The 26,990-nt window shown below is 44.1% G+C and overlaps 1 protein-coding gene across 2 annotated transcripts; it reads left to right on the top strand.

The window, feature by feature from the left end:
- The first annotated feature begins 1,094 nt into the window (after positions 1-1,094).
- On the top strand, positions 1,095-25,587 carry SOCS2 (suppressor of cytokine signaling 2). Of its 2 annotated transcripts, XR_005774446.1 has the most exons (4): positions 1,095-1,269; positions 1,860-2,114; positions 23,792-24,416; positions 24,644-25,587. XR_005774446.1 is itself a non-coding variant. In XM_040408848.1 (3 exons), the coding sequence occupies exons 2-3, from the start codon at positions 1,985-1,987 to the stop codon at positions 24,247-24,249; spliced, it is 588 nt and encodes a 195-aa protein (XP_040264782.1). In that variant the 5' UTR covers positions 1,095-1,269; positions 1,860-1,984; the 3' UTR covers positions 24,250-25,587. The 2 variants fall into 2 exon arrangements, 1 of the variants encoding a protein (XP_040264782.1); XM_040408848.1 differs by having other exon boundaries at positions 23,792-25,587.
- The last annotated feature ends 1,403 nt before the right edge of the window (positions 25,588-26,990 follow it).

Below are 26,990 nucleotides of genomic sequence, written 5' to 3'. Positions count from 1 at the left end.
CTGTTGTGAGACTTGATTGTTATTGGTCACAATTCGATCTGTGTTCGTCAATCTGTTTGCCTATTGGGCTATTTATATTGAGGGTGTGTATTGTTTTTACTATTTATATGGGAGCTCTAACATTTGTAATATATGCTTGACAAAGGCTAGACATAGCCGAAACGTTGCTATTTTGTACACTGCACTTGGGAGTTTTTTGAACAATAAAGACTTTGGTTGGATATGCTGCTGTGGCCCTCGCTTTTTACTGCCTATCCTCTGGATAGGTCATCAGTATCTGATCGGCGAGGGTCCGACACCCTGGGGCCCCCACTGACCAGCTGTTTGAGAAGGCAGCAGGGCTCGCAGTAGCGCTGCGCCCTTCTCTCAGTTTTTGCTAGGCCAAATGACAGTACGTTCATCTTTCATGTGGCCTAGGTGCAGCTCAGCCCCATAGAAGTGAATGGGGCCGAGTGTGATACCAAGCACCAGTGCAAATGTGTGCTTGGTAAGTACGGAGAAGGTCGCAGCACTCATAGGACACAGCTGATTAGTGAGGATCCTGGGTGTCAGACCCCCACCGATCAGTTACTGATGACCTATCCTGAGGGTAAGTCATCAGTATTAAAATGTCGTAAAAGCCTTTTAAGTCAATGGGGGAGATTTATCAAAAGTGGTGTAAAGGAAACGAATTTAGTTGCCCATAGCAACCAATCTGATTGCGCCTTTTATTTTTCAGAGCTCCTTTGGAAAATTAAAGGTGGAATCTGATGTGTTGCTATGGGCAACTAAGCCAGTTTCCCTTTGATAAATCTCCTCCAATGTGTTACTGTTAACAGCGTTTTGAGTGTGGATTACACAGCAGAAAATAGCTGATTTTCCCATGTGAACATAACCTCATAGGTTTTCAGTACATGCAGAATATGTCCACGGCCTCCATTGATTAGGAAGGGATCAGCAGTGCACGTCCAAACTGCTGGAGGACAGCGAGCAGCTATTACGCGAGACGCTCACAAGGCGGCAGCAGAGAGCCAAGCTCGAAAACACTGATCACGTGGGCCGATTCCTGGAAAGTTCCTGGAAAGCGGCCTTTGCATTTACCAGATATGGGGAGGGAGAGACAGTCGAGGAGATCACAGACGCGCGCACAGCCAGGGAATGGGGAGGTGAAATCACAACTCGCACACAAACAAAGCCACGTTACTGCTGCAAGGAGCGGCTGGCGGATGGACGTGCGGGTGCCGTACCGGGGAGCCCGGGCAGTGACTGAGGAGGCGCTGGCCCGTGTGTGTATGTATGCCCCTCCGCCGCACACCTGCACGCCCTACCTGTGCCGGGGTTGAATGAGGACATGTCTGCAGCATGGTGATGTGAGGAGTGCGGCTCCTGCGGGACGGACGGGAGCAGCGCAGGAGAATGTTCCTAGACAGCTCTACATGGTCACTAACCTCTGCCCTGCTGGAGATCGCGCGATCTGATCGTCCGAGAGCATTATCGAGGGCTGGCAGTATTTCCCACTGTTTCGTTGTAGATCATCCCTTTTCAGAAAGAACTGCATTCCTCCGTAGATACGGCGTCCGGTATATGCGTCTGTGTGTACATCTATTATCACGTGTGTGTCATTATGGCCGGTGCATTCTGTGCTGTATGGAAGTTAGTGTGCTCCAGGTGTCTGTGTGTGTGTATATATATACTGCGTGTGTGTATATATATATATATATATATATATATATATATATATACTGCAGGTCCAGTGTAACATCATGCGCTGTATGTATGGCTATATCATCAGTAGTAGTGGATGGGATGAGTGAGCCCCCTACAAGAACACACGGGGTCTGCCATGTCAGGGCTTCTCACACTCGATCCATGATTTCCAGGAAGGAATTATCTGCCGCAGAGGAGACGCGGATCCAGATCTTCCAGGCGCCGCTGTATGGGAACACAGGATGATCGGTGACATGCGGTAACGGATCAGCAGAGACCTGTAGCCCCCAACACCTCAATGACCCTAAGATCGCCCGACAGCGCTGACAGCACCGGTACCATAGACAACGGAACCGCCAACCGGGACACTCAGGGAAACGCCAAGGACGAGCACATCGCCATGTCCCTGGGAGAGCTCCGCAGGTCAGGTAAGTAGGTCACCTGGGCTCCCGGAGATAATATGTTTCTGGGGGGGGGGGGGCTTGTCTACCAGTTCTAGAAGATGCCTGCACTCCGCGGGGAAGTGCCGGAGCGTGTGAACATAGCGCAGTAGGCGATTCGGCTGGGCTCACCGAGTTACCTGCTGTGCGCATGTCCGAGGAGCTCTGCTCAGGATTGTTTGTTGTGGATTGTGTTGGCAGAGGCGCCAAGTTTACCTCACGCGTGTCCCTGTGCTGGCACCGGGGGCGGCCATGTCACCTTGTAGACTCCTGGACTTCCCAAACTGTTAGTAATGGCTGCAAGCTGGTCCTCAGTCCAGTGTGGAATTGTGACCAAAACCCCATAGGTCACCTCAATATCTCATCTGCTTGTCCCTCATGGGGCCATATTAGAAAGTATATTCTATATAATATATATATACACTGTATATTCTGTCAGACTCTTTGTATTTAGGGAATTGGAACCCCTTTGACTGGGTTTGGCTCAATGGCAAACAGCAAAACTGACGGATGTATAAAACTTGCCTTATTCTGTCATTCTTATTTTCTGTGGTGGTGGAAAAAAGGTTATCTACACGTCACGTATTATTTTTCTGTTGTCCCAAAAAATCTGAAATGAATAATGAAACAACTTTATAGTTGGTCTTAATGGGGGGGAATCCCCCATCTTCATGTAAAGCCTGTGCCATCAGTATACCCTTCTGTCTGTCTTCACCTACCTGATATACGCAGGGTTATACCACACAGAATATGTAGAAAGGAAACAATAGGGGTTTTGGTTTAATTCCGACCAGTTTTATTTTATTTTTAGATTTATTTGGACTTTTGTTTTCAGTTTTTCTGTACATAGCCTTCAAATCCAAAACCTCAGCCACTGGGCTAGAAAAATCACAAAATGGCGCATGTGCAGAAAACAGATCCATTTTGGAAGAAATACTAAATAGGGAAGATAGATGAAAATTGGCCAAGATTCTGTCGTGTTTGCGCCTCGACTTTGGTGCAAAAAGTCACGTGTAGTCAACTTTTTGCTCTATTTTTATTTTTTGTGTGTCTGGTTTGATGCCAGTTTTTTTTTGTTTTTGCAACAAATTTACCAAATGTTGCACATCATATTTTTTTACATTTTTCGCACAAATACCAGTGGATTTTTCAGTCTAAAGTGTAGTCATATATTTATTGCAAGAGCTCCATCAGTTTACACTTGTGACTTCTTGTAAAAAATGGCATTGATAAATATTAACTTGTTAAAAATGTCGCATCGTACGCGAAACATCTGGCAGCCCCTTAGTAAACGCAAATTGCCAGACATGGCGCAAACAGACCTAAAAGTGCTGAAAATACATCATAAATTTTGTGCAAATGCCTGCTCCACTGTCAAAACGGGCAACATCGCTCCAGCGTACTTGGTCCACCCCTAGTGTTTTAAACTTTTTATTTATTTATTTTTTACTTTACATACTTTAGTTTTTTAAAAGGGTAGTGTCAGCGCAAAAGTAGGTGTGAACTGAAATGTAACTTTTTGGTTCAAAATGCGCCACAATTTCTGTTCCATACCCCAGTCCTTGTATAAAGTCTGTAGGGGCAAAATGTGGCAAAAGTTATTAAGAGACGCAGGCCTTGTAATAAATTTGGCGCACCTGACTGCAGTCCGTGAACCCGGAATTCAAATCTATTAAATATATCTGTTTGAATTGCAAATTATGTCAGTTTCTAGCGTAAACTATAATAAGCGACGGGCCACTAAGCATCGCCTACTTTCCAAGCGTGAGTAGAGCAACTTTTGATAAAAAAAAAAAAAAAGTGGCATAAAACTTCAAAAATATGCCCCTCTATCTTGATGTTTACCCAGTCTAATACTTCATTTGGGCTGTTTAAAAGAACTCTTTGTTGCCCATTGCAACCAATCACAACCCAGCTTTAATTTTTTAAGGGCATCTGTCAGCAGATTTGTACCTATGAAACTGGCTGACCTGTTACATGTGCGCTTGGCAGCAGAAGGCATCTGTGTTGGTCCCATGTTCATATGTGCCCGCATTGCTGAGAAAAATGATGTTTTAATATATTTAAATGAGCCTGCACTTTGACAGGGCCAGGCAGTGTTTAGGCTACATTTACACGACCATTAGTATTTTGCGGTCCGCAAAACACGGATGTCGGCCGTTTGCATTCCGCATTTTGCAGACTGCACATGGCCGGCGCTATATAGAGATTGCGTATTCTTGTCTGCGGTTGCAGACAAGAATAGGACATGCTCTATATTTTTTGCACGGCCGCCGAACTGAACAACGGATGCGGACAGCACACTGTGTGCGGCCCCATTGAAATGATGGGGTCCGCACCCGTTCCGCAAAATTGCTGAACGGATGCGGATCCATTTATATGGTCGTGTGAATGTACTCTTAAGGTGATCATGCCTGGCCCTGACTTCTACAGTGTCTTGCTGTCAGATGCGCTTCATCATCCGGCACAGTACCGGAGGGAGGCTTGTCGGAAGTTCTTCTGTACTGTGCCGGATACTGAAGTGCGCAGCGTAAGACGTCAGGAGAAGTCAGGGCAGGCGTCAACACTGCCTGGCCCTGTTAAAGTGCAGAGGGCACGGCAGTTGTAGAGAGAGCTGAGCCTCTAGGTGTAATGGCCCTGTTGTTCCTAGAGGCTCATTTGCATATATTGAAGCTTCTTTTTTTGTTGTCAGTTTGCCCCCCATAAATGACAAACCAACGCCATGTGATGCCTGCGCTGTGTTGCACACTATATGGGTGTAGTTTAGGATCAGTGCCCATTAATCAGCAGTAGAGGTGAGAGGACGTAGTCTGTCACCAAGTTTTCATGTTTTACACTGCTTATATAGCATTCTTGCGCACACACACACCCGATTATAACAGTACCTTTGTATTTCTGTCCCATCTAGTAAGGCTGAAAAAGCAAGTTTATAAAGTTATGCAAATGAGGGCTCGCAAGTACCCAGGGGTGGCGTTCTAGCTGTAATTGCCCGGGCCCCTCGGTGATCTGTACGCCCATCCTTTCGCCATTGTATCCTCTGGCCCACCCTGTAATGATCTTGCCTGCACACTGTCCCTGTCCTCTGTTGGTGAGCCGTGGCATTAACTGGCGCATGCGCGCTGCACATGTCAGTGCCTCTGCCCTTAGTGGGCAGAGCATTGTGCATGCCTGGGCCCGGCGGGGAAGTATGCAGCTGAGAACTCAAGAGGATAACGCAAGATCATTACAGGGCCGGCCACCATGGTGAGGGGTTAGGCATGCAGATCACCGAGAGGCCTGGGCACCATAATGCCACCCCTGGGCACTTGCATGCCCTCATTTGCATAACCTTATTAACTTGTTTTTTTAGCCTTACTATATGGGACAAAAACAACAAAGGTACTGTTATAATTGTGTGTGTGCAAGAACGCTATATAAGCAGTCCAAAACATGAAAACTTTGTGACCAACTCCCATTAAACTTCCTGCAGTTACCCCCTTCTGCATTAGGTCCCCAGCTTGAGTTGGTTCAGCACCAATAAAACATGCTTAGGGGCACAGCAGAGTTGTCAGGTGCCAGTTTGGGGTTTCCCTCTTCAGGATGGCAGCTCCAATAATCTGTGCTTAGTTACAAACTAGGGAAACCTAGGGCACAGTTTAGGAAGAGTACAGGAGACAGGGATTTGGATATTATGGATGCTGCTTGTTTAGACGTGGTGTGTTTGGAAGCTAATGACTATGACTTCTATAACCAGAGCTGTGTGTTAGTGTTTCTGCTTTTTTGATTTTTGAATGGGACCATTGTAATTTTTAAACATACGAAACGAGATGAAGTTTTATTGTATATGGTCTTAGTTTACTCTGCAAGTCTGTAAGTGGAATCTTGTCAGCTTCCAAATAATCCCCCAGACTACAGTATGTGGTTTAAAGGTTGCAGCACGGGATTGAGAGGACTCACAAGCGCCCTCTGATAGTGGGGAGGACTGCAGTTCTCTCTGTGCACTTTATAGTTGGTTTGTGGGAGCACAGCGTCAGAATGAAAGTAGGTGTAATTATACAAATAACAATCAAATTCAGCTTTCTTTACACTATACTCTGGTACTGTATTTTATTTTTATTTTTTAATTTTTTTGGGAGGGGGTTCAGAGCTGAGTTTTTTTTTTTTTTTTTTTTTTTTTTTTCATAAACGTGGCACATGTATTGCTTTTTACATTTGTATTACATTTAATCTGGTAAATGTAAGTTTGTGAACTGTAGTTGGCAACATAATAAAAAAATGCTTAGGAGACTTTTTATTTTATCTTTGTATCCATTCATCAACCGCATTAAAAACAAGTCCCTTGACCACAGTACTGAGCTTGTTAGCAGCGGGAGCATATCCCTACCTTCATCCTACAATACTGAGCTTGTTAGCAGCGGGAGCATATCCTTACCTTCATCCTACAATACTGAGCTTGTTAGCAGCGGGAGCATATCCTTACCTTCATCCTACAATACTGAGCTTGTTAGCAGCGGGAGCATATCCCTACCTTCATCCTACAATACTGAGCTTGTTAGCAGTGGGAGCATATCCTTACCTTCATCCTACAATACTGAGCTTGTTAGCAGCGGGAGCATATCCCTACCTTCATCCTACAATACTGAGCTTGTTAGCAGTGGGAGCATATCCCTACCTTCATCCTACAATACTGAGCTTGTTAGCAGCGGGAGCAGATCCCTACCTTCATCCTACAATACTGAGCTTGTTAGCAGCGGGAGCAGACCCCTACCCTCAGCCCAGAGTACTGAGCTTGTTAGCAGCAGAGCAGATCCCTACCTTCATCCTACAATATTGAGCTTGTTAGCAGCAGGAGCAGATCCCTACGTTCATCCGACAATACTAAGCTTGTTAGCAGCAGGAGCAGACCCCTACCCTCAGCCCAGAGTACTGAGCTTATTAGCAATGTGAGCAGATCCCTACCTTCATCCCACAATACTGAGCTTATTAGCAATGTGAGCAGATCCCTACCTTCATCCTACAATACTGAGCTTGTTAGCAGCAGGAGCAGATCTCTACCTTCATCTTACAATACTGAGCTTGTTAGCAGCAGACCAGATCCCTACCTTCATCCCACAATACTGAGCTTATTAGCAATGTGAGCAGATCCCTACCTTCATCCCACAATACTGAGCTTGTTAGCAGCAGGAGCGTATCCCTACCTTCATCCCACAATACTAAGCTCTTTAGCAGCAGGAGCAGATCTCTACCTTTATCTTACAATACTGAGCTTGTTGGCAGCAGAGCAGATCCCTATCTTCATCTCACAATACTGAGCTTGTTAGTAGCAGGAGCAGATCTCTACCTTCATCTCACAATACTGAGCTTGTTAGTAGCAGGAGCAGATCTCTACCTTCATCTCACAATACTGAACTTGTTAGTAGCAGGAGCAGATCCCTACCTTCATCTCACAATACTGAGCTTGCTGACATGCCCATTTAATGCACATGACTGCTGCAGCCAATCCCTTGCCTCATCAGTTATCAGCACGAGACAGCTGATGTTGGTGATTGGCTGCAGCCAATTACTTTGTGTACAGTATATGGGCACGCCACTGCTGCAGTCATGAAAACAAAGCCTCACGTGAGGACAAGAGTGGGGCCACTAGAATGGAGGGGGCTTGGAACGGCAAGTATAACTTTGTTTAAATAGCATCCCTGTCTTTTAAAACTCTATAAATCAACAAAGAGAATCGGTACACGTATTTACCTAATAAAGTTAAATTTTATTACGACATAAAATACATACAAACATAAATGTAGAGACCATACAGCATGCTTAAAAGAGACAGTCCACAATATATCCACTGTAGATGGATTAAATTGCTTGACTCGCTGCAATCATTTTCAAGACCCCCTATATCTGGAATCTAGATCAGCATATATTATTGAAAGCTGTATCTAGCCATAATATAGTGATAACTTCTGATGTGGAGCAAGTCAAGCATGGGTCTATGGCGAGCATAAATGGCATTCATATACAAAGCTGCATCCTATCTGAGTAGATACAATTTTTAATACATGTTCAATATACATTCAGAATAGATGCATCGAATCGATCAAAGTTGCTCACCTACCCAATGTCCAGTGGTCTACGTGTGGGCTCTCTCTGACAAGCGTACTCCTCGACGTACGTTTCGCTAGTGCTTCTTCAGGAGGATTTTAAAACTCTAGCAACTTCTTTAAGATTTTGCAAACTCAAAATCAAGAAGCACTAGGAATATCTATAGACTTAGGTCTCATGCACACGGCGGCAGTTTGTGAAGGTAGACTGAGCCTCTAGGTGCTAATGACGCCCCCATAGCACCTAGAGGCTCATTAGCATATCTATATAAGTTCGATTTTTAGCGAAACGGCAGGACAATAAACAGTTATATTAGGATGGTTTGGTAGAGCAGACACTAGCGGATCGCTAGTGTCTGACAGCTAAATATGTAAAAACGAAGTGGTAGAAACCCTTTAAATATTGTTGCATAAGGGGCTTTATATTTGGGTAGTTTTATCTGCAAATATATCCTTTCTGTTATAGGAGAGGAATGGCTTCAAGAATCGTATTATGTAGAGCAGACTCTTATGTTTCTTGCAATTATTAAAATCTGGCAATTGATAGATGCCTGAATAATGGATGAAGCCATAGCATGTAGAATATAAACTTGCATTACTCACATTGCTGACGGCATTCAGATTCTGAAAATGATGCACAGCAGAAAAAAATATTAGAGACTTTTCTCCCATATTTTATTAATAAACGGCCTTCATTATAAAAAATGGGGTTTAGTACCTTTTAAATTTCATAAAGAAAATCTATGTGCAAAGAAATAAATATTGTTGAGCTCGAATATTCGAAAAGCAAATTTTTATCGCGAATATTGGCACTTCGAGAATTCACGAATATTTAGAATATAGTTCTATATATTCGTAATGACGAATATATATATATATATATATATATATATATACACAGTACACATTAGATGATCATCCCTCCCTTCTTCTAGCTTGTGGGCCAATGAGAAGGCTTTGTCACATCTTAGCAACATCCCTAGCAACCAATAGAAAAGTTGCCTGCCCCTTACTATACAAGTTGCAAATATGCGCATCATTAATTGCCAAAAATTCACAAGCGCAAATATATTGGAGCACTCTATCTGCATATAAAGCTATTCTAATGTTCTGCAATGCCAACCATTTTCTCCAATGCTTTGCGTAAACTATGGTCACGCCCGAGGATGAGCAAAAATAGAAATCTGCTACTTACTTTTTATGGATGATGGTATTTAGCTCTACATTTACAATTTAAAGGGGTGTTCCCACAAATAACACTTATCACCTATCTACAGGATACCTGATAAATGCCACTCCATTAACCTCTTCCCCCGCCCTATGCCGTACTGGTACATCACAAGGAACTATTTTGGTACAGGAGTTGTCCACACAAACACTTGAGAGGGCCAGCTGTATTATACAGCCAACACACTGCTCTAATGGCCTGGATTCAAGATATCTGTGAACCTGGCCGTTTACCCCTTAGATACTGAGATCAATATAGCCTCTGGTTAGATAGAGAGGAGGTTCCCTCTAGTGCCCCTGCAATGTTATTTCAGGGTGCCAAAGGCTTGTTATGGCAGCCGTGGACTAATAAATGGTTTGGTATGTCTGGAAGCCTATTGAGCTCTACCAGAGGCAGGGCTTAATAGGCTGCATGTCTGTTTCATACAGACAGGCAGACTGCACTGCAATATTTCTGTATTACAGTGTATTATAAAAGAAAGCAGGAGACTGTATTTCCAAGTCCCCTAGAGGGAGTGAAAAAAAAAACATTTTAAACTTCTTATAAAGGGGACATACATTTTTGAAATGGCCATGTGATGAAATTAACACATTATTTAAAAAATAAAATATGTATTTATTTTTCATACCATCACCTTAAAGCATGCTAATGGGAATAAACAGCAATAGGCTAATGGCAATGAAGGCTATAATTAATCTAGCAATGTTGCAGAAGTGATTTGAGGTTGAACTGGATGGAATTGTCTTTTTTTTTTCAGTCAATGTTACAATGTAAGGGCTGTTTCACACGAGCGCGAGTCCATGGCAGGAATCGCGCTCCGTGTGTCAGCGTGATCTTCCATTCTGGACTTGCAGGAGCGCACAGCATTATCATGATTTATAATGCTGTGTGCCTCTTCTTAATCATACTGACAGCTTTCTGTCTCTCTGATTCTGTAGAAGTAAGGTCAAGCAGAGGCGCAAAGCATTATAAATCATGATAATGCCGTGCGCTCCTACAAGTCCAGAATGGAGGATGATTGCAAATGATCGACACACGGAGCGTGATTCCTGCAATGGCCTTGCTTGTGTAAAACAGCCTACCTATAGGGGGTATTCCCATATCAGTCATTTCTGGTTGTTAGTTATACTGCTAACTGTCTTATGATGCAGCCAGAGGAGGTCAGGACTACTAAAATAGCAGAGCAGGCTGTGCTGCGCTGTTGTCAGAACTCCTATATAAGTGAACGGGAGCTACGGAAACAGAATAGCTTGGCCGAGTTCACACTTCAGTTACTTGGTCAGTTATTTCCATCAGTTATTGTGAGCCAAAACCAGGTATGGGTCAAAAACAAAGAACAGGAGGAAATCTTTCCATTATACCTTATCTCTGTGAAGGCTTCTCTATTGGTTTTGGCTCCCAATAACTGATGGAAATAACTGACTAAATAACTGAAGTGTGAACTCGGCCTTAGTGCAGCGGCGTCATAGCAACCAATGACGCCGTGCGCTCCTGCTCTGAACAGGAATCCAGCCCGGCATACCACGGACCCCTCTCGGCCGTGTGCATTCGACCTTACTGTGCTATACTGTTTCCATATGGAAGCATGGCCTTCTCTGCTGCGTCTATAACTGGCTACCCAAGCAAAAAAGCATTCTACGGGTATTTCCAATCACAGACGTAAATGGCTATTATCGGAATACCCCTTTAATGCTGCTCTCAGAGACGTGGCATGAAGTAGCTTACAGGTTTCGGTTTTAGAACTACTACTAGAAGATCTACATTAACAAATGCAGTGGTCACATATACGAGCCTTTCTGACAATAAGAATCCTGCTTAGATTTTTCTGCCACAATGCAAGATAGTTGGCGTCGGTAATAACAGTAAGTTGCCAGAGCACAGGAGCAGAAAGTGGGGGGTGCATGCGTCTTACAGGAGGACTGTACTTATAACCACTGATAACATGCCGCAATCACAGAGATCTAATATATACAGGTGAAACTCGAAAAATTAGAATATCGTGAAAAGTTCATTTATTTCAGTAATGCAACTTAAAAGGTGACACTAACATATGAGATAGACTCATTACATGCAAAGCGAGATATTTCAAGCCTGTATTTGCTATAATTTGGATGATTATGGCTTACAGCTTATGAAACCCAAAAGTCACAATTTTGAGGTACCCTTTGCTCAGGGGGTATGGACTAATTAGCTGACTAGAGTGTGACACTTTGAGCCTTGAATATTGAACCTTTTCACAAAATTCTAATTTTAAGCTGCATTAATGCAACTCCTTTTAATTTGCATTACTGAAATAAATGGACCTTTGCACGATATTCAAGTTCTTCGAGTTTCATCTGTAGATATGCTTGCTGATCCTAGAACAAGTGCATGAGATGCCTGACCACATGCATCATTAGAAACACCTCAAACTAAATATCCAGGAACACGTTCCTTCTGAGTTTCAGTAATAAAGCTTTTATGGGCACATCTGTGATAAAATAACTACTGGCTATTCTTTATACATTCTTTTTATCCTGCTCCGGAAATGATAATATTTAGAAGCTCTTGTAAGGGCCTAGCCTAGAATAAAGGCTCAGTATTCTGTATCTCTAAAGTATGGGCATGCATAGGTAAAATACATTTTATTTTATAATCCAAAAGGCGAATGGTTTAAACTATGTTTTTTTTTTTAATCTTATTTCCTATTACAATATTTTAATCTTTGCAATATTTTTTATGCATTTTAGATTTTTTTTTAAAGACCCTATTTGCAGTGCAATATTTGTTGGCTTTTTATTGAAATGCTTTTTTATTTCTTAGTACTTTTAGTCATTTTACGTATAACACTTGTTTTGTCATTTTTAGGCAGCCATCTTTTTATTGTCGTGATATAATATATATTAAGTGAAATTTTACAAAGCAGTAATGATGGAAATATAGACAACGGTACAGGTTTTTTTGCCTTTTATTTTCAGTCTTTTGCCTTTTATTTTCAGTTTTTTTCATGGTATGTTTATTGCTAAATATGACTTTTATGTCACTGCAACTAGAACTTCAACATATTGGCATGCCGTCGTGGAAGCCAGAGCTTTCCTGTTATCACGGACAGAGTTGATGTCTGATGCTGCCATGTTACTTTTATTTATTTTTTTACTCTTCCGTGGAGCATGTGCCACATAAATTGCATCAGTTATCTAATTTCATTGAGCTTAAATAGTGTACCTTAGTTAAGGGTTAATGTGAAACTTCAAGATGGTTGTTCAGGATTAGAATAAAGGATCTACAGGTTTTTTTTTTGTTTTTTTTTTTGCTTTTTCCTATTTCTTTTTCTTTTTTGTTTCCCTCCCCCAGAAACCGCACTGCATCTCTCCTTAAGCTCTAGTTCAGCTGCATACACTTGAATGGGGATAAGCTGCAATACCAGCTATAGATTCTGGGGGGAAAAACAGCAAATTATTTGTTGTAATCCTGGAAAACACCTTGACAAAAGCCTTGGAAAGAACATTTATTGTCACGTTATTGTATAAAATTTACTGCATGTCATCAGCTATTATAAGAGTATGATAAAATGCAATATTGTACTAAAAACTAATAGTAATGTCTAGTAGTACAGTCGAAGAAACGACTTATATTATCACGTTCACTGCTGAGGTAACACGAGAGGGCTTTCTAGTAGTTGAAAACGAAAGTACGATGTCTGCTAACTCCTCGAGAGAGTGCAAGTGTGACAACTAGTGACGGGATGAATGTTAAACAAGTAGTAAAACTTTAATTTGTTTGGTGACATCAGGGATACAAAAGTATTTTCTTGATTAAGAAAACCTCAAGGTTTTATTTTAGTCACTACTGACCTACTACATTATTTATGGCCTGGTTATATCTAGGAAATGACATATTGCCATCATAATCCTTCTTTTATTGCCAGTGTCAGATTGTCTTCTCCGTAGGTTTGTGCTGCACGTATCGTATCTTCCATCTAAGCAGCAGACCACTGTGGTGCATAATATTACATTGTAAAGCAATTGCTGGCAGCTTTCCTGTACTATACGAGAGGCCGAGGTCCTGTTTGCCCTTAGGAGAATTAAATGCTTGGAACTGTCTTGAAATACTTAGTGCTGAGAGAACATTTTACTTACGGGGATCTCTTTTTCATTTTCCAAGTAATGCTTTCATATTTAAGAACATTAGACCCATTTCCTGGAAGTATAGCGCTCGTTTTTAACTGTTCATTTTTTTTTTTTTTATGGCAGTGTTAAAGATCTGGTGGTTTGCACTGCATGCTGTTGACTAGCAGGAGAAGGAAGTGCAGCTTTGTAGAGCACATTTCAGTTACATCATATATAAATTTATTTTTATTTTGTATGAGACAAGCAGATGTTTGTCGTTGATACATCTCCTGTCTCCCTTGAACACAGGTGGCATTGAAATAAACTCAGTCAGAAAATGGAATACAGATTTGCTGAGCAGAGCTACAGTCCTGATCAAAAGTTTAAGACCACTTGAAAATGGCAAAAAATTATATTTAGCATGGCTGGATCTTAACAAGGTTCCAAGTGGAGCTTCAACATGCAACAAGAAGAAATGGGAGTGAGACAAAACATTTTTCGAGCATTCTTTTTAATGAAAACAACAAATAAACTGAAACAGGCTGTTTTTCAGCTGATCAAAAGCTTAGGACCACACCTCCAAAAAAAAAACTAAACCCCCCCCCCCCAAAACAGAAATCCAACTTCCAAACATGAACTCAGTAATGAGTAGCTCCGCCATTATTGTTGATCACTTGAAAAATTCGTTTCGGCATGCTTGATGCAAGCATTTCCATGAGGTGAGTGGGATTGGATTTAGATCAGGGGAACACGCAGGATGGGCCCAAAGAGTGATGTTATTTTCCTGGAAGAAGTCCCTTGTTCTGCGGGCATTGTGTACTGTATCATTGTCCTGTTGAAGAACCCAGTCATTACCACACAGACGAGGGTCCTCAGTCATGAGGAATGCTCTCTGCAACATCTGGACATAGCCAGCGGCCGTTTGACGCCCCTGCACTTCCTGAAGCTCCATTGTTCCACTAAAGGAAAAAGCACCCCAGACCATTATGGCGCCCCCTCCACTGTGGCGCGTAGAAAACATCTCAGGTGGGATCTGCTTGTCATGCCAGTAACGTTGGAAACCATCAGGACCATCAAGGTTAAAAAAAAATTCTCATCAGAGAATAAAACTTTCTTCCACCTTTGAATGTCCCCTGTTTGGTGCTCTCTTGCAAAGTCCAAACGAGCAGTTCTGTGGCGTTCAAGGAGACGAGGTCTTTGAAGACGTTTTTTTGTTTTTGAAGCCCTTCAGTCTGATGGTTATGGGGCTGCAGTCAGCACCAGTAAGGGCCTTAATTTGGGTCGAGGATCATCCAGTGTCTTGACGGACAGCCAATTGGATCCTCCGGCTCAGTGCTGATGAAATTTTTTGGGGTCTTCCACTTTACTTTTTTGTTCCATAACCCTCAGGATCATTTAAGAAATTCCAAATGACTGTCTTACTGCGTCCCACCTCAGCAAGGATGGCGCGCTGTGAGAGACCCTGCTTATGCAGTTCAACAACCCGACCACGTTCAAAAAGGGAGAGTTTTTTTGCCTTTGCCATCACGTGTGACTACCTGACAGAAAATGACAATGTATCCACATCTTTGCACAGATTTGGCCTTTTTAAAGGCATTTGGTCCTAAACTTTGGATCAGCTGAAAAACAGCCTGTTTCAGTTTATTCGTTGTTTTCATTAAATTGAATGCTCAAAAAATGTTTTGTCTCACTCCCATTTCTTCTTGTTGCATGTTGAAGCTCTACTTGGAACCTTTGCTAAATATGATTTTTTTGCCATTTTTCAAGTGGTCTTAAATTATTTATTTTTTTGTTATTTCATAGAAAAGTCCTGAATCACTTATGATAACCTTTTTAGCACCTCCTTTGCATCTATATAAAAGATTGAGGAGAATTTATCAATGGCTGTATGCCAGTTTTCATGCATACAAAAGTAATTATTATTTTTATTTTTTTTCTTGAGCCACGTTTCGTGCAAAAAATAGTTTTTGCTGTTTTTGTGTTTCTCTTCAATTTTAAAAGAAGAGAACAAGCATAGTTTAGCAGGAGGGGCACGGCCTCTAGCAAAACAACAGACTTACTGGTACCATCATTTACACTAGATAATATAGCAGTCATAGATTTGATTTTCTGCTGCTCGGACACCCCACAGATGCCACAAATATATTAGTGTGCCTTTTAATAAATTTTAAGCTTCTTACTTCATCTTAATTTTAATTAGAGGTTTGTCCATCTCAGACATTGATCGCATATTGCTAAGATATACCATCAATATCAGATCAGTGTGAGTCCCACCACAGGGACCTGCTCCTATCTCCAGAACGGGCCACTGAAAGTGAAAAAGAGCACACAGCGCATGCACAGCTCTACCGCTCCATTCACTGCTATGGGACTGCCGAAACTCCCATAGTGGGGAATGGAGGGTGGCTGCACTTGCGCTGTGTGCTCTCCTTCACTTCAGGGGGCTCATTCTGGAGATAGGTGTGCGACTCACCTCTGGGATCTGCTTTTGTCTGACATTGATGGTATATCCTAGCAATATGCCATCAACGTCTGAAAAGGGAATACCACTTTAAGATCAGCTTATGAAATGCCGATATTAATAAATCTCCCATACCTTTTTTTAAAATGGGGTTTTCTATGATTTTTATTTTATCCCCCCAAAAACACACTGTGATAACATATACTAATACATTTTTTGCCCACCACTGATTTCCATTAAAAATATTTTTTAGAAAGTATACTTTCGTTTTTTGGGGTAGGGCGTTTGCTGTCCTCTGCCTGTACATGTTGAACAATGGTGTGACGTAGAAACCTCTCTGTTTTATTTGGCGGCTGCTAAACAAGTTTAGTCATGGATTTGTTCTGATAATTTATTTGCTTCATGTGAAACGGCTGTTTGTTCAGAAACGAATGTATTCAGAGATCACTGTACACTGTCATATTGTAGATTTTTCAATCTACCTCAGAACTTCGTTTCATGATAAACTTGTATGTTGGTGACTTAACTTTTAGAACAAGATCTGAGGTGTAATTAAGGGTTCATTAGTCAAGACAATGATGTATGAAAAATCTAAGTATTGTTAGCCAATTATTTGTGTCTACATAACTAGCAGTGCCAAGTACAAATGGCAGTAGGCCTGCTGCCACTGTGCTTTTGACAAAGCCCACAGGTCATTATAATACCTAGTATAGTATTCAGTGGTGATGTTATGTGAAGGAAAAAGCCTGAGCGGAATGCAGATAGCCGCCTCCTTCATGTGCTTCATTTTTAGGGTAAAAGAGGGATGCCCATTTTAGTTTTCATTTGAGGTTGATGGGTTCTGCATTGTTATTGTTGGGTCATTGTAAGGCGGTGCTTGCCAGTAGTCAATAAAGGGTTTGCATAATACTTTTTGCCATCTGCCCTAAGTATCTTAACCCTTTCTGGACCTCCGCCATATGTGTATAGCAGAAGTCCGATTTGTAAAGATGGTGCCTGATCTCAAGCGCTGCTGTAGGCACAATAACTTACCCAGCAGAGGCCCGAGCTAATATCTGCGATCAGCGGTAATGCTGATTGTGGACATTTAACCTCTCAGGTGGCATGGTCAAACGTCACCATGGCATCCAGGTGCCACGTGCTTCCCTGCCCAGGACGCCTTCCCATCACTGAGATCGGGGAAGGCAGCCCATACTAGTAATAGGCCTAAGCTTGTACAAGGCTTACAGGCCAATTACAAGTATACTCCAATGCAGGCCTGCAGGTGGCAGCACTGCATTGGAATATACTGAATGCAGTATTCTGTAATGCATAGATATGCACTACAGAATACAGAATGCAATCTAATGATTGCATGTTATAGTCACCTAGGGTGACTTAAAAAAGGTAAAAAAAAAAAAGAAAACAAGTTTTAAAAAATATGTGGTAGGCAATTGAGAGTGCCGTATTTGTGTGAGGAGGAGGCGGGGCGTGCACTATTTAAACCTGGCCCTCCTGCCCCCACTTGTCGGTTTGAACACTTTCAAATCGGCTTGTGGGTTGGTGCCAGAGAAGTGCGTGCGTGCGTCACTGGAGGATCGGGCGATCGGTTGCGTCGGGCTCGTCGCTACGGGACTAGGTAGGCAGGGTGGTCGCACACCCGTCTTACAATGTATTAACATGTGGGGCTGCCGAGCGTGCTGCCGGTCCCCAGCCGCGCGGCGACTACTGCATAAACATGTGGCGCTCCCGATCGCTTCCGGCACCCCCAGTGACATGTCCCGTTTTTTCCATGTGTATACTCGTGCTGACTTACACACTCCCGCTCTAGGCACCCCCATACAGGCACCCCGTCCCGCTCCAGGGCCGGCGCCAAGCACCCCCGCTCCCACACACAGTGTCCCCCAGGCGGGCACCCCTCACCTGTGGCGCAGCAGCGTCCGATCACGCCGGCCGTCGGCTCCACAGCACAGCTCACTGTCTTGCTGCGCTCCAGCAGCTCCTGGCTTGTCAGTGGGCGACACCTACAGGCCCACACTGGTATTGCAGTCCAAGCACAGGCATCACTTGCTCAGGCAGTGGCTAGGTAACAGGGCAGGGGAAAAAGGAAAAAAAATAAATAAAAAAAGTGTGTGTTTAATATAGTTGGAAGATGTGTTGAAGTGCAAATACATGGTGGGCTTGAGGGGGGGGGGGGGGCTGGCCACTGCAGTTGCGCACGCAGCCGGGCCGCCCGTAAGGCCGTACGATGAGGCAGGAGGTTGGTTAAAGCGCAGTCGCCATAGTCCGGTGGTTAGATAGGGAGCGCCGGCATGAGTGAAGGGTCACCCAGCCAGAATGCGCTCACCCACATGTCTGTCCTTGTTTATCCAGGTCCACAGGTGGTTGGCTATACTTACGACACTGTGGGGTTTGTGGCTGTCATGGCCGCCAGGTGAGTCAGGCTTGGGGGTCGGGGGATGGTGGACTACTATGTCCAGCCGCTGGCGCATCTATTACAGGGGGGCGCCTACAGTCGTGGCCTTTGGGGGGGGGGGGAAATAAAATAAAAATTAAAATAATTTTGTACAGAGAGGAATGTTGCTTTGCCAGGTCTGTCACGACTACAGACTCCTCATAAAGCCCTGCCACGACTGCAGGCATCAGTCTGTCACGTCTACAGACCCGCTCTAAAGCCCTGCCACGACTGCAGGCGTCAGTCTGTCACGACTACAGACACGTTATAAAGTCCTGCCACGACTGCAGGCATCAGTCTGTCACGACTACAGACCCGCTCTAAAGCCCTGCCACGACTGCAGGCAAAAATCCGTTACGACTACAGACTCATTATCAAGGCCGGCCACTACGGCACGCAGTAACCTCACGACGGCATACCCGTCAGCTATACTACCACGGCAGTAGGAGGGATTCCGGTACCGCTACTACGATGCAGGGACCCCTCGGGGCTGCAGGTGCGAGGCGGTCACAACCACGGACTCGGCCGCACTCCCGTTGACCACAGGCACGGGGGGGATAGCTGCGGGAGGTGGCGCCACGGCCACATACGCAGCCCAGACACTGCCTGGGTATGCAACTTCACGGTCACAGGCTAGGCCAGCCAGGCCTCAGTCTTCCAGCGGGTCCCAGTCACGCCACGGAAGAAAAAAAAAATAAAAAAAAAAATATATATATATATACAGTCGGGCAGTTAACAGCGAAGCCGCGTATCCCGGCTACGGTCACAAATACTACGATACTCGGACCTGCTCATTGACTACGGACTTCAGAATCCCTGCCCGACCAGGCGGCAGACCTGGCAGCGCTTCTGGTCACGACCGTGGGCGCCGTCGGCCCTTGGCCACAGACACTAGGTCCCCCCCCCCCCCCGGGGGCAGAGCCGGTCGGGACCGGCCAGTAGGTAGCGATTAGCATTGATGTGGTTACTTGAGTTTGAATTTCTTTTAGTAGGGAGATGTCTCAGGAGTTTCTTCCGGAGGGTTCCTTATCTTCTCGGGACAGCGGGGAGCAGCAATCCGTGAGATCGGCGGAGTTGCCGATAAGGTTGTGGACCGTCCCTAGGCTGACGGCAGAATTATCAAGAAGGGGGATACCGTTCCCGGCCGCCACGAGGAAGGCGGAACTTCACCACCTTCTGACTTCACAACCCGCGGCTCCAAGCCGAGATGAGGGGTCCCTCAGTGCCATTCTGACTTCACTAACGGAGCTCCATGCTGCGGTCAACACCATGGGTACAGCGGTGTCAGATATGCAGGCTAGGCTGGAGACTGTCGAGGGCCAGCCTGCAGCGTTCAACACAGTGTTGCAGACAGGGTCTGTCGCCAGCTCATCAGCATCCGCAGTGCCGGGTGGGTCCAGCCTTTCCGCAACCATAGCTCCTTCCCATTTTGTTCCTCCCAATATCCGGCAGGATATTCTGGAAGGGAAAGACATTAATTTAGCGTCCCTGCTCGTTCCGGCACACGAAGCCCCGGACAATAAGACCATTTCCTGCGGAGAGGTCTCTGTTGTGCTCAAGTCTAGGGACGCAAGGCTCAACAGGAAACTCAATGTTGCCGAATTTGTGTTGGCATTCAGCCTTTACCGAGATGTGGTGGGCTCTGCTAGCCCCCTTAGGAGGGAGGAGCTTGACCTTTATTTATTCAAGGTCGTCGATCTAGGGTATAAATATGGAGGCACCGCCTTCTATGAGTACCACCGCTCCTTCTCGGCAAAGGCTGCGGCCACACTCGCTCAGTGCAAACATGTCGTAGACTGGTCTCGGATGGATACCGAGTTATTTTGCCGCCACTTTGCGGGCCTCAAAGCCCCGGCTTGCGCTGGTTGCGGTTCCTACGCCCACACGGCCGGATGGTGCTCGGAGAGCGGCAGCACAGCCGCGCCTTCCGTGTCAGGCGTTCTCCCCATCTAGCCGGCGGGCAGGGCTTCCGCGTCCAATGACAAGTTGGGGCGCCCGGTGAAATACCTCGGTAAGTCACCTTTATGCAATAATTTCAATTATGCCATATGCCACTACAATCAATGCAGGTTGTTGCACTTATGTACCCAGTGTTTCAGGGCTCACCCCCGCGTCGCTTGCACGCAAAAAGGGGTGAATCACGAATGACTAAGCGTGGTTAATGTGGATCTCCTCGCCTGTTTCTTAGCCGGTCATCCAGATTCAGCTTGGGTACTATACGTGCTCAACGGTCTGCGGTACGGCTTCCACACAGGCTTGCTGGCTCTTCCGCAAGCCCCGCACGAGTGCGGGAACTTGGCATCGGCTATCCGAGATCCCGAGACGGTCACCCAATTAATCCAAATCGAGCTGGATAAGGCTTATATCCCTTAGTGGGGGCAGCAGTGGCATGGGGCGAGCAGTGGAGGAACTGCACGGTACTATTTCTCACGGACAATACGGCAGTTGTGGACATCGTCATGAAGGGCAGGTCTAGTTCCAAACTGGTCATGTCATCGTGAGGAGATTCGTCTGGTTGTCTCTGACGCATAATTTTCGTTTCGTATGCAGGCATATCAGTGGAGAACGCAATGTCGCTGCAGACGCCTTATCTCGCCTTAATTTTCCACTTTTCTTTCAGGTTTGTCCAGAGGCAGATCTCTCGCCGACACCAATTCCACACCAGGCCCAGCTGCGCTTGGTTTAGTCTCGCATCTCACCGTAGCTAAGACACTGATGGCTAAGTCCTTGTCCCACAATACCCTGAGGGTATATAAGACAGCGTGGCGCCTGTTCCAGAAATACGAAAATACCTACCCGGCCGCAGGCCTGGGGCCTATCACTCACCTACTGGGTTTTGTTGGGTTTTGCCACTCTCAATTACACTTATCCTATAGTACGGTCAAATTATATCTGGCAGGTATTCAGCACCACCGGTACAGCCTATATCCGGAACTACCATCACTTTTCTCTGCCCACCCTATCAAAGCGGCCTTGAAGGGTTTGCGCAAGACGTCTGTTGCAAAACGACAGGTGCGTCAGCCCTTTACTGGCCGCTTGTTCAGGTTGGTGATAGACAAACTACAGGGCGAACCATTTGGCCCACAAGTTAGCGCGCTGATAGTAACAGCATTGCATCTGGCCTTCTATGGGTTCCTCAGGCCAGGTGAGCTCATGGGCGCCAACACGCTGGCCGGGTGCTTGCAGAAGGCTCAGCTCGTCCGGTGCGGGTCCATCTATGTGCTCACCTTGGCCTCATCCAAGACGGCACGGCCCGGGGAGTCGGTGGAGGTCAGATACTTCCCCACGGCCAACAGGTGGTGTCCGGTACGTGCCTTCGATGCTTGGCTCCTCAGCATTGAATCCGAGCCGTCATCCTCTCCCTTACTCGCACTAGGCAATACCCGACTAACCATCACGGTCTTTCTTAAATACGTTCGGATGCTGCTGGCAGGGTCAGGGGTCGATCCCCTCTCAATCACAGGACATTCCTTACGCATTGGCGCGGCAGCCGCGGCGTCCCTGCATAAGGTGCCGGCACATATTATTAAACGGTTGGGTCGCTGGAGTTCCGCATGTTACATGCGGTATATCCCGGATCCGCATAACGAAATGTCACTGGCTTTTCAAGTGTTGGTGTTATAATTTCTGTTATTAAAGCTTTTCAACACTCCTACGCATGGTTCTTTTGGCCCCTTTAGGCTACCCTTCTATAGGCAGTTCCGGCACAACTCTGCTGCTTCTAGTAGGCGGGGGAGGGTAGGCTTAGGTAGGGTATACTCTCAGCATGAGCCGATCCGAGCACAAATATATTTATAAAAATTCAAAGCACCCTCTTTTGCCTAGAATAAAAAAAATAAACTATAAAAAAAATTAAACCTCATGGGCATCACCACAACTGCAAATGCCCGTACTATTAAAATATAAAAATACGTATCCCATATGGTGAACAGCGTAACGGAACACAAATCAAAATGGCCCATTTGCCTTTTTATATTTTTTTTTTGTCACTTCACCTCCCCCAAAAAATTGAATAAAAAGTTGTACACACTCCAAAACAGTATCGATAAAAACTGATCTCACACAGCTCAGTAGACATAACTGTAAAAAAAAGTTCAAAGGGTCAAAATGTAGCGATGAAAAGAAAAAAAAAATTCCAAAGTGTTTTTATTTTTTATTTCAGTATTTAAACACAACCAAAACTACGGTATATAAATGTGGTATTGTCATGATTAGAAATTAGCGAATTTCATATTTTGAAATTTGTTCACTCTTCGTTTGGTGGTAAAAGCAGAATTGCGTTATGGATTCCGTTACCACGCACCATAACGTAATTCTCTGATTGAATGCCGTCATTCCGTCATAATAGAAGTCTATGGACTGCAGAACGTAAAACGGGACGGATCCGTTATGCAGGCCATAGACTTTTTTATTATGACTGGATGCCTCTAAAGGCATTCAGTCGTAGAATTGCGTTATGGTCCGTGGTAACGGAATCCATAACGCAATTCTGCTTTTATCACCAAACGAAGCGTGAACAAATTTCAAAATATGAAATTCGCTGATCTCTAGTCATGATCATACTGACCTGGAGAATTAGGGTAACTGGTCAGTTATGTGGAATTGCATTTTGTTTAGTTTTTTTTTTTTGTTTTCTTTATTACACATTACACCCCTTTTTGGAATTAATTTTTTATTTATTTTTTTAGCTTCCAACTACACTATATGTAAGGGTACTTTCACACTATTCTTTTCCGGCATTGAGTTCCGTCCTAGGGCCTCAATACCGGGAAAGAACTCATCAGTTTTATCCTAATGCATTCTGAATAGAGAGCAATCCGTCTTTTTGCCTTTTCAGGACGGCGAATACCGCAGCATGCTTTGATTTTATCTCCGTCCAAAATTCCGGAACACTTGCCGGAGTGTTCCGGTAAAACTGATCCATTTTTGCAGTCTGTGCATGCTCAGACTGCAAAAAATGTGAGAGAGAAAAATGCCGGATCAGTTTTTCCGGATGACACCAGAGAAGATCCTGATCCGTCTGACAAATGCCATCAGTTTGCATACGTTTTGACGGATCCGGCAGGCAGTGACGGCGATGGAACTGCCTGCCGGAATCCTCTGCCACAAGTGTGAAAGTACTCTAATAGTAAATGTTGCCATTAACAAGTACAACTTGTCCTGCAAAAAAACAAGCCCTCATATGGCAATGTGCATAGAGAAATAAGTGTTATGACTCTGGGAAGGCAAGGAGTGAAAACCGAAAATGCAAAAACAAAAAAATCACAGGCCCCAAATGGGATTAATTTTTCCAACATATACGTCTTAATGCTACGTGATTGATGTACATATTTATAGAACAACTGAAATGTATGATTTTATTTTTATTTTTTTACAGGTTGGTACTGGGGCCATATGACAGTCAACGAGGCCAAAGAAAAACTGCAGGATGCTCCTGAAGGCACTTTTCTGGTTAGAGACAGTTCACATACAGATTACCTCTTGACTATCTCTGTGAAGACCTCAGCAGGACCAACAAACCTGCGAATTGAATATAGGGAGGGGAAGTTCAGGTTGGACTCTGTTGTATGTGTACGCTCCAGACTAAAGCAATTTGATAGCGTCGTCCATCTTATTGAGTATTATGTTCTATTGTCCAAGAACAAGAAAATCGAGACTGATACTCTTCCGAACAGGACAGTGCACCTTTGGCTTGTTAAGCCACTTTACACATCTACCCCATCCTTGCAGCATCTGTGTAGAATGGCTGTCAACAAATGCACAAACAAGATCCATGAACTCCCATTACCCATGAGATTGAAGGACTACATAACAGAATACCGTTATCACGTATAGATATTTCTTAATTGCCTGCACCATGGGAAATGAAACTTCAAGAAACTTCCAAATCCAGACAAATAAGTTCAAATCTGTTCTCAATTCCAAGAAGTTTATATTGCGTCATTTCATTTCAAAGTGATTGTCATAGGACTATTCAGGTCTTAAAGAATGGATCATTTTTGGTACAGTATCTGTTTTCTCTATACCTTACCTAAATGATACGTTGTGGAACAAGAATATGTGATTCCTTACACTGCAGAATGTGTTTGTCTACTTCCTTTTTTAACTGATCTCCACCTAAATTTATAAAAAAAAAAAAAAAAAAACAATGCTTGATAAGGCAGTAAATGGTGGAGTAAGGTGTCATTTAAGGTGCTTATTACTCTGAGACATACTTTTTTTTCCCTAGGGACTTACTGGAAGACAATCCTATTGAAACAACTGTTATGTGAGTTCTGTTTCTAGACGCTCTGACTGTCACAAAGCTGACTGCGGAGAAGGGCGAAATCAGTTTGGTAGCAAACCAGGTCATGCTCCACATCACATGTCCTGTCAGCCTAGAGTCAACGACATCCCATGCCTGATCAATAAACGTCAGTACTCTTCTGTCAGACCCAACACCCAACTGAAATGAGGTTTCAAATATACACAATACAGTTTATTAGTTCAGCAATGTTGGCCCAGCGTAATATGTACACATTTGATCTCTGTTTGCTTACCATTATCAGACATAAATGTGTGCTGTTACCACGTGCTATAGTGGTGTCCGATGCCTTTCTACTAATTGCAGTATACTGGCAACAAATGTTGCCAGTGTTTGGCAGTCTCTTGAATACAGAAATGTTGGGACTGGGTCTTCTAAGCTTTCCCAGTGTTAGAAATGCTCATGGGGTAAGAAATGAAGAACATGTACCATACTTGTAGTGATGCAGTGTGACTTCCTAGGAAATTATGGAATGACTTCCTTGTCCACCAAGGATGCTTGAAAGCATTTGGTTAAGTCATTGCATTTTTAGATTAGGTGCACTTACACCTTGGGAAAACAAGTGCTAGCCACGCTTCTAATATGAGAAAAGTGTCTATGTTGTGTGTAAGGAACACTTTCCAATTAATTCATCAGTGAAGGCTATAACTGATTTCTCTGGAAAATGCTCTCCTACTTCCGTGAGACCTTTTTTGTGTGGTGTTGTATCTTGAAAAAGATGTGGTCCAGTTTTACCCTCCTAATGACCAATCATAATGTAGCTTTTTTTTTTATAAGAAAAGGTTGGAAATGAAACCACTTAAAGGTGTCACCCCATCTCACCATTTCCACAGTGAATGAAGCTAAGCACTGATCCTAAGTAGCCAGGCTTAAGGAAATGGGCAAGTGGGCCAGTGCTCAGCTTCTACTGCAATTTCAGAAGTTACAGAAACAGTGTAGTTTGTTCTGCTACGCTGTTTGCAGATCTCCTATTCACTACAATGAGAGTCACAGAAAAGGCAGAGCACCAGCCCACTCTGTAACCATAAACCCGACCACCTAGTGTTGGCGTTTGGTCCCATGTTGCCATGGAAAAGGTGAGTTGGGACAATCCCTTTAACTGGTTGCTATAGCAACATATTCAATTTCCTTTCCAGAATTGTATAACCTTAAGTCCCAATATTGGCTATGCAGACAAATCCTATTTATGCACCAATGTCTGCTATGTGGTAAGATAAAGATTTATCATTAGGATACACCATATTGTGTTTGTGACTTTTTCAATGCCACTTGTGCATTTTTTTCATCAATTTTTTGGGCGCAAATGTCGTTTCTCCGCCAGTCTTGCCACTCTCCTGAAAAGGGGACAAGGGAGGTGTTGGGGTCGGCGGCCCTGCCACATTTATCATCTACAACAGGCATCCTCAAACTGCGGCCCTCCAGCTGTTGTAAAACTACAACTCCCACAATGCCCTGCAGTAGGCTGATACCTGTAGGCTGTTCGGGCATGCTGGGAGTTGTAGTTTTGCCACAGCTGGAGGGCCGCAGTTTGAGGATGCCTGATCTACAACAACCGGTTTTCTAGATTTCAGATGAGGGTTAACAGACTGCCAGATGCTGCACCTAATTTATGAAGTCATACACCTTGTCATGAATTGTTGTAAGCTGCCAGCTATGATAAATCTGCCCCATAGTCTATAACCAGCAATTTAATATACCATGGCCAAAGTTACCCAGATGCACTTCCACAGTAGGTCATCTATCAAAATATCATAAATGTAAAGAAGCAATACACAAGAATTTCAGTTGCAGAATGTGGTTATTGCTGTGGAAAACCTTTGTATAAGGCCTCATGCACATGGCCGTTGTTTTGGTCCGCATCCGAGCCGCAGTTTTTGCGGCTCAGATGCGGACCCATTCACTTCAATGGGGCTGCAAAAGATAAGGACAGCACTCCGTGTGCTGTCCACATCCGTTGCTCAGTTCCGTAGCCCCGCAAAAAAAATATAACATGTCCTATTCTTGTCCGTTTTGCGGACAAGAATAGGCATTTCTACAATGGGCCGCACCTTCTGTTCCGCAAATTGCGGACCGCAAAAAACTGAATGGTCTTATGCATGAGGCGCCTTACACTGGTGTTTTTCATCTTTCCCAATCCCATCAGATGCAATTAAAGGGTACAGGGTAAACGGTGCTCTCCAAAGTGCATAGTGGGGTTGCAGCTTCAGTTAGGTGCACAAAATGTCCTACTGCCTTACCATCATTCTGAACTGTGCCTGAAGAAAATAAATAT

Source organism: Bufo bufo, chromosome 1 (genome assembly GCF_905171765.1).
Source record: "Bufo bufo chromosome 1, aBufBuf1.1, whole genome shotgun sequence".
NCBI classification, from domain to species: Eukaryota; Metazoa; Chordata; class Amphibia; order Anura; family Bufonidae; genus Bufo; species Bufo bufo.
This window is presented reverse-complemented; position numbering and strand designations above follow the sequence as displayed.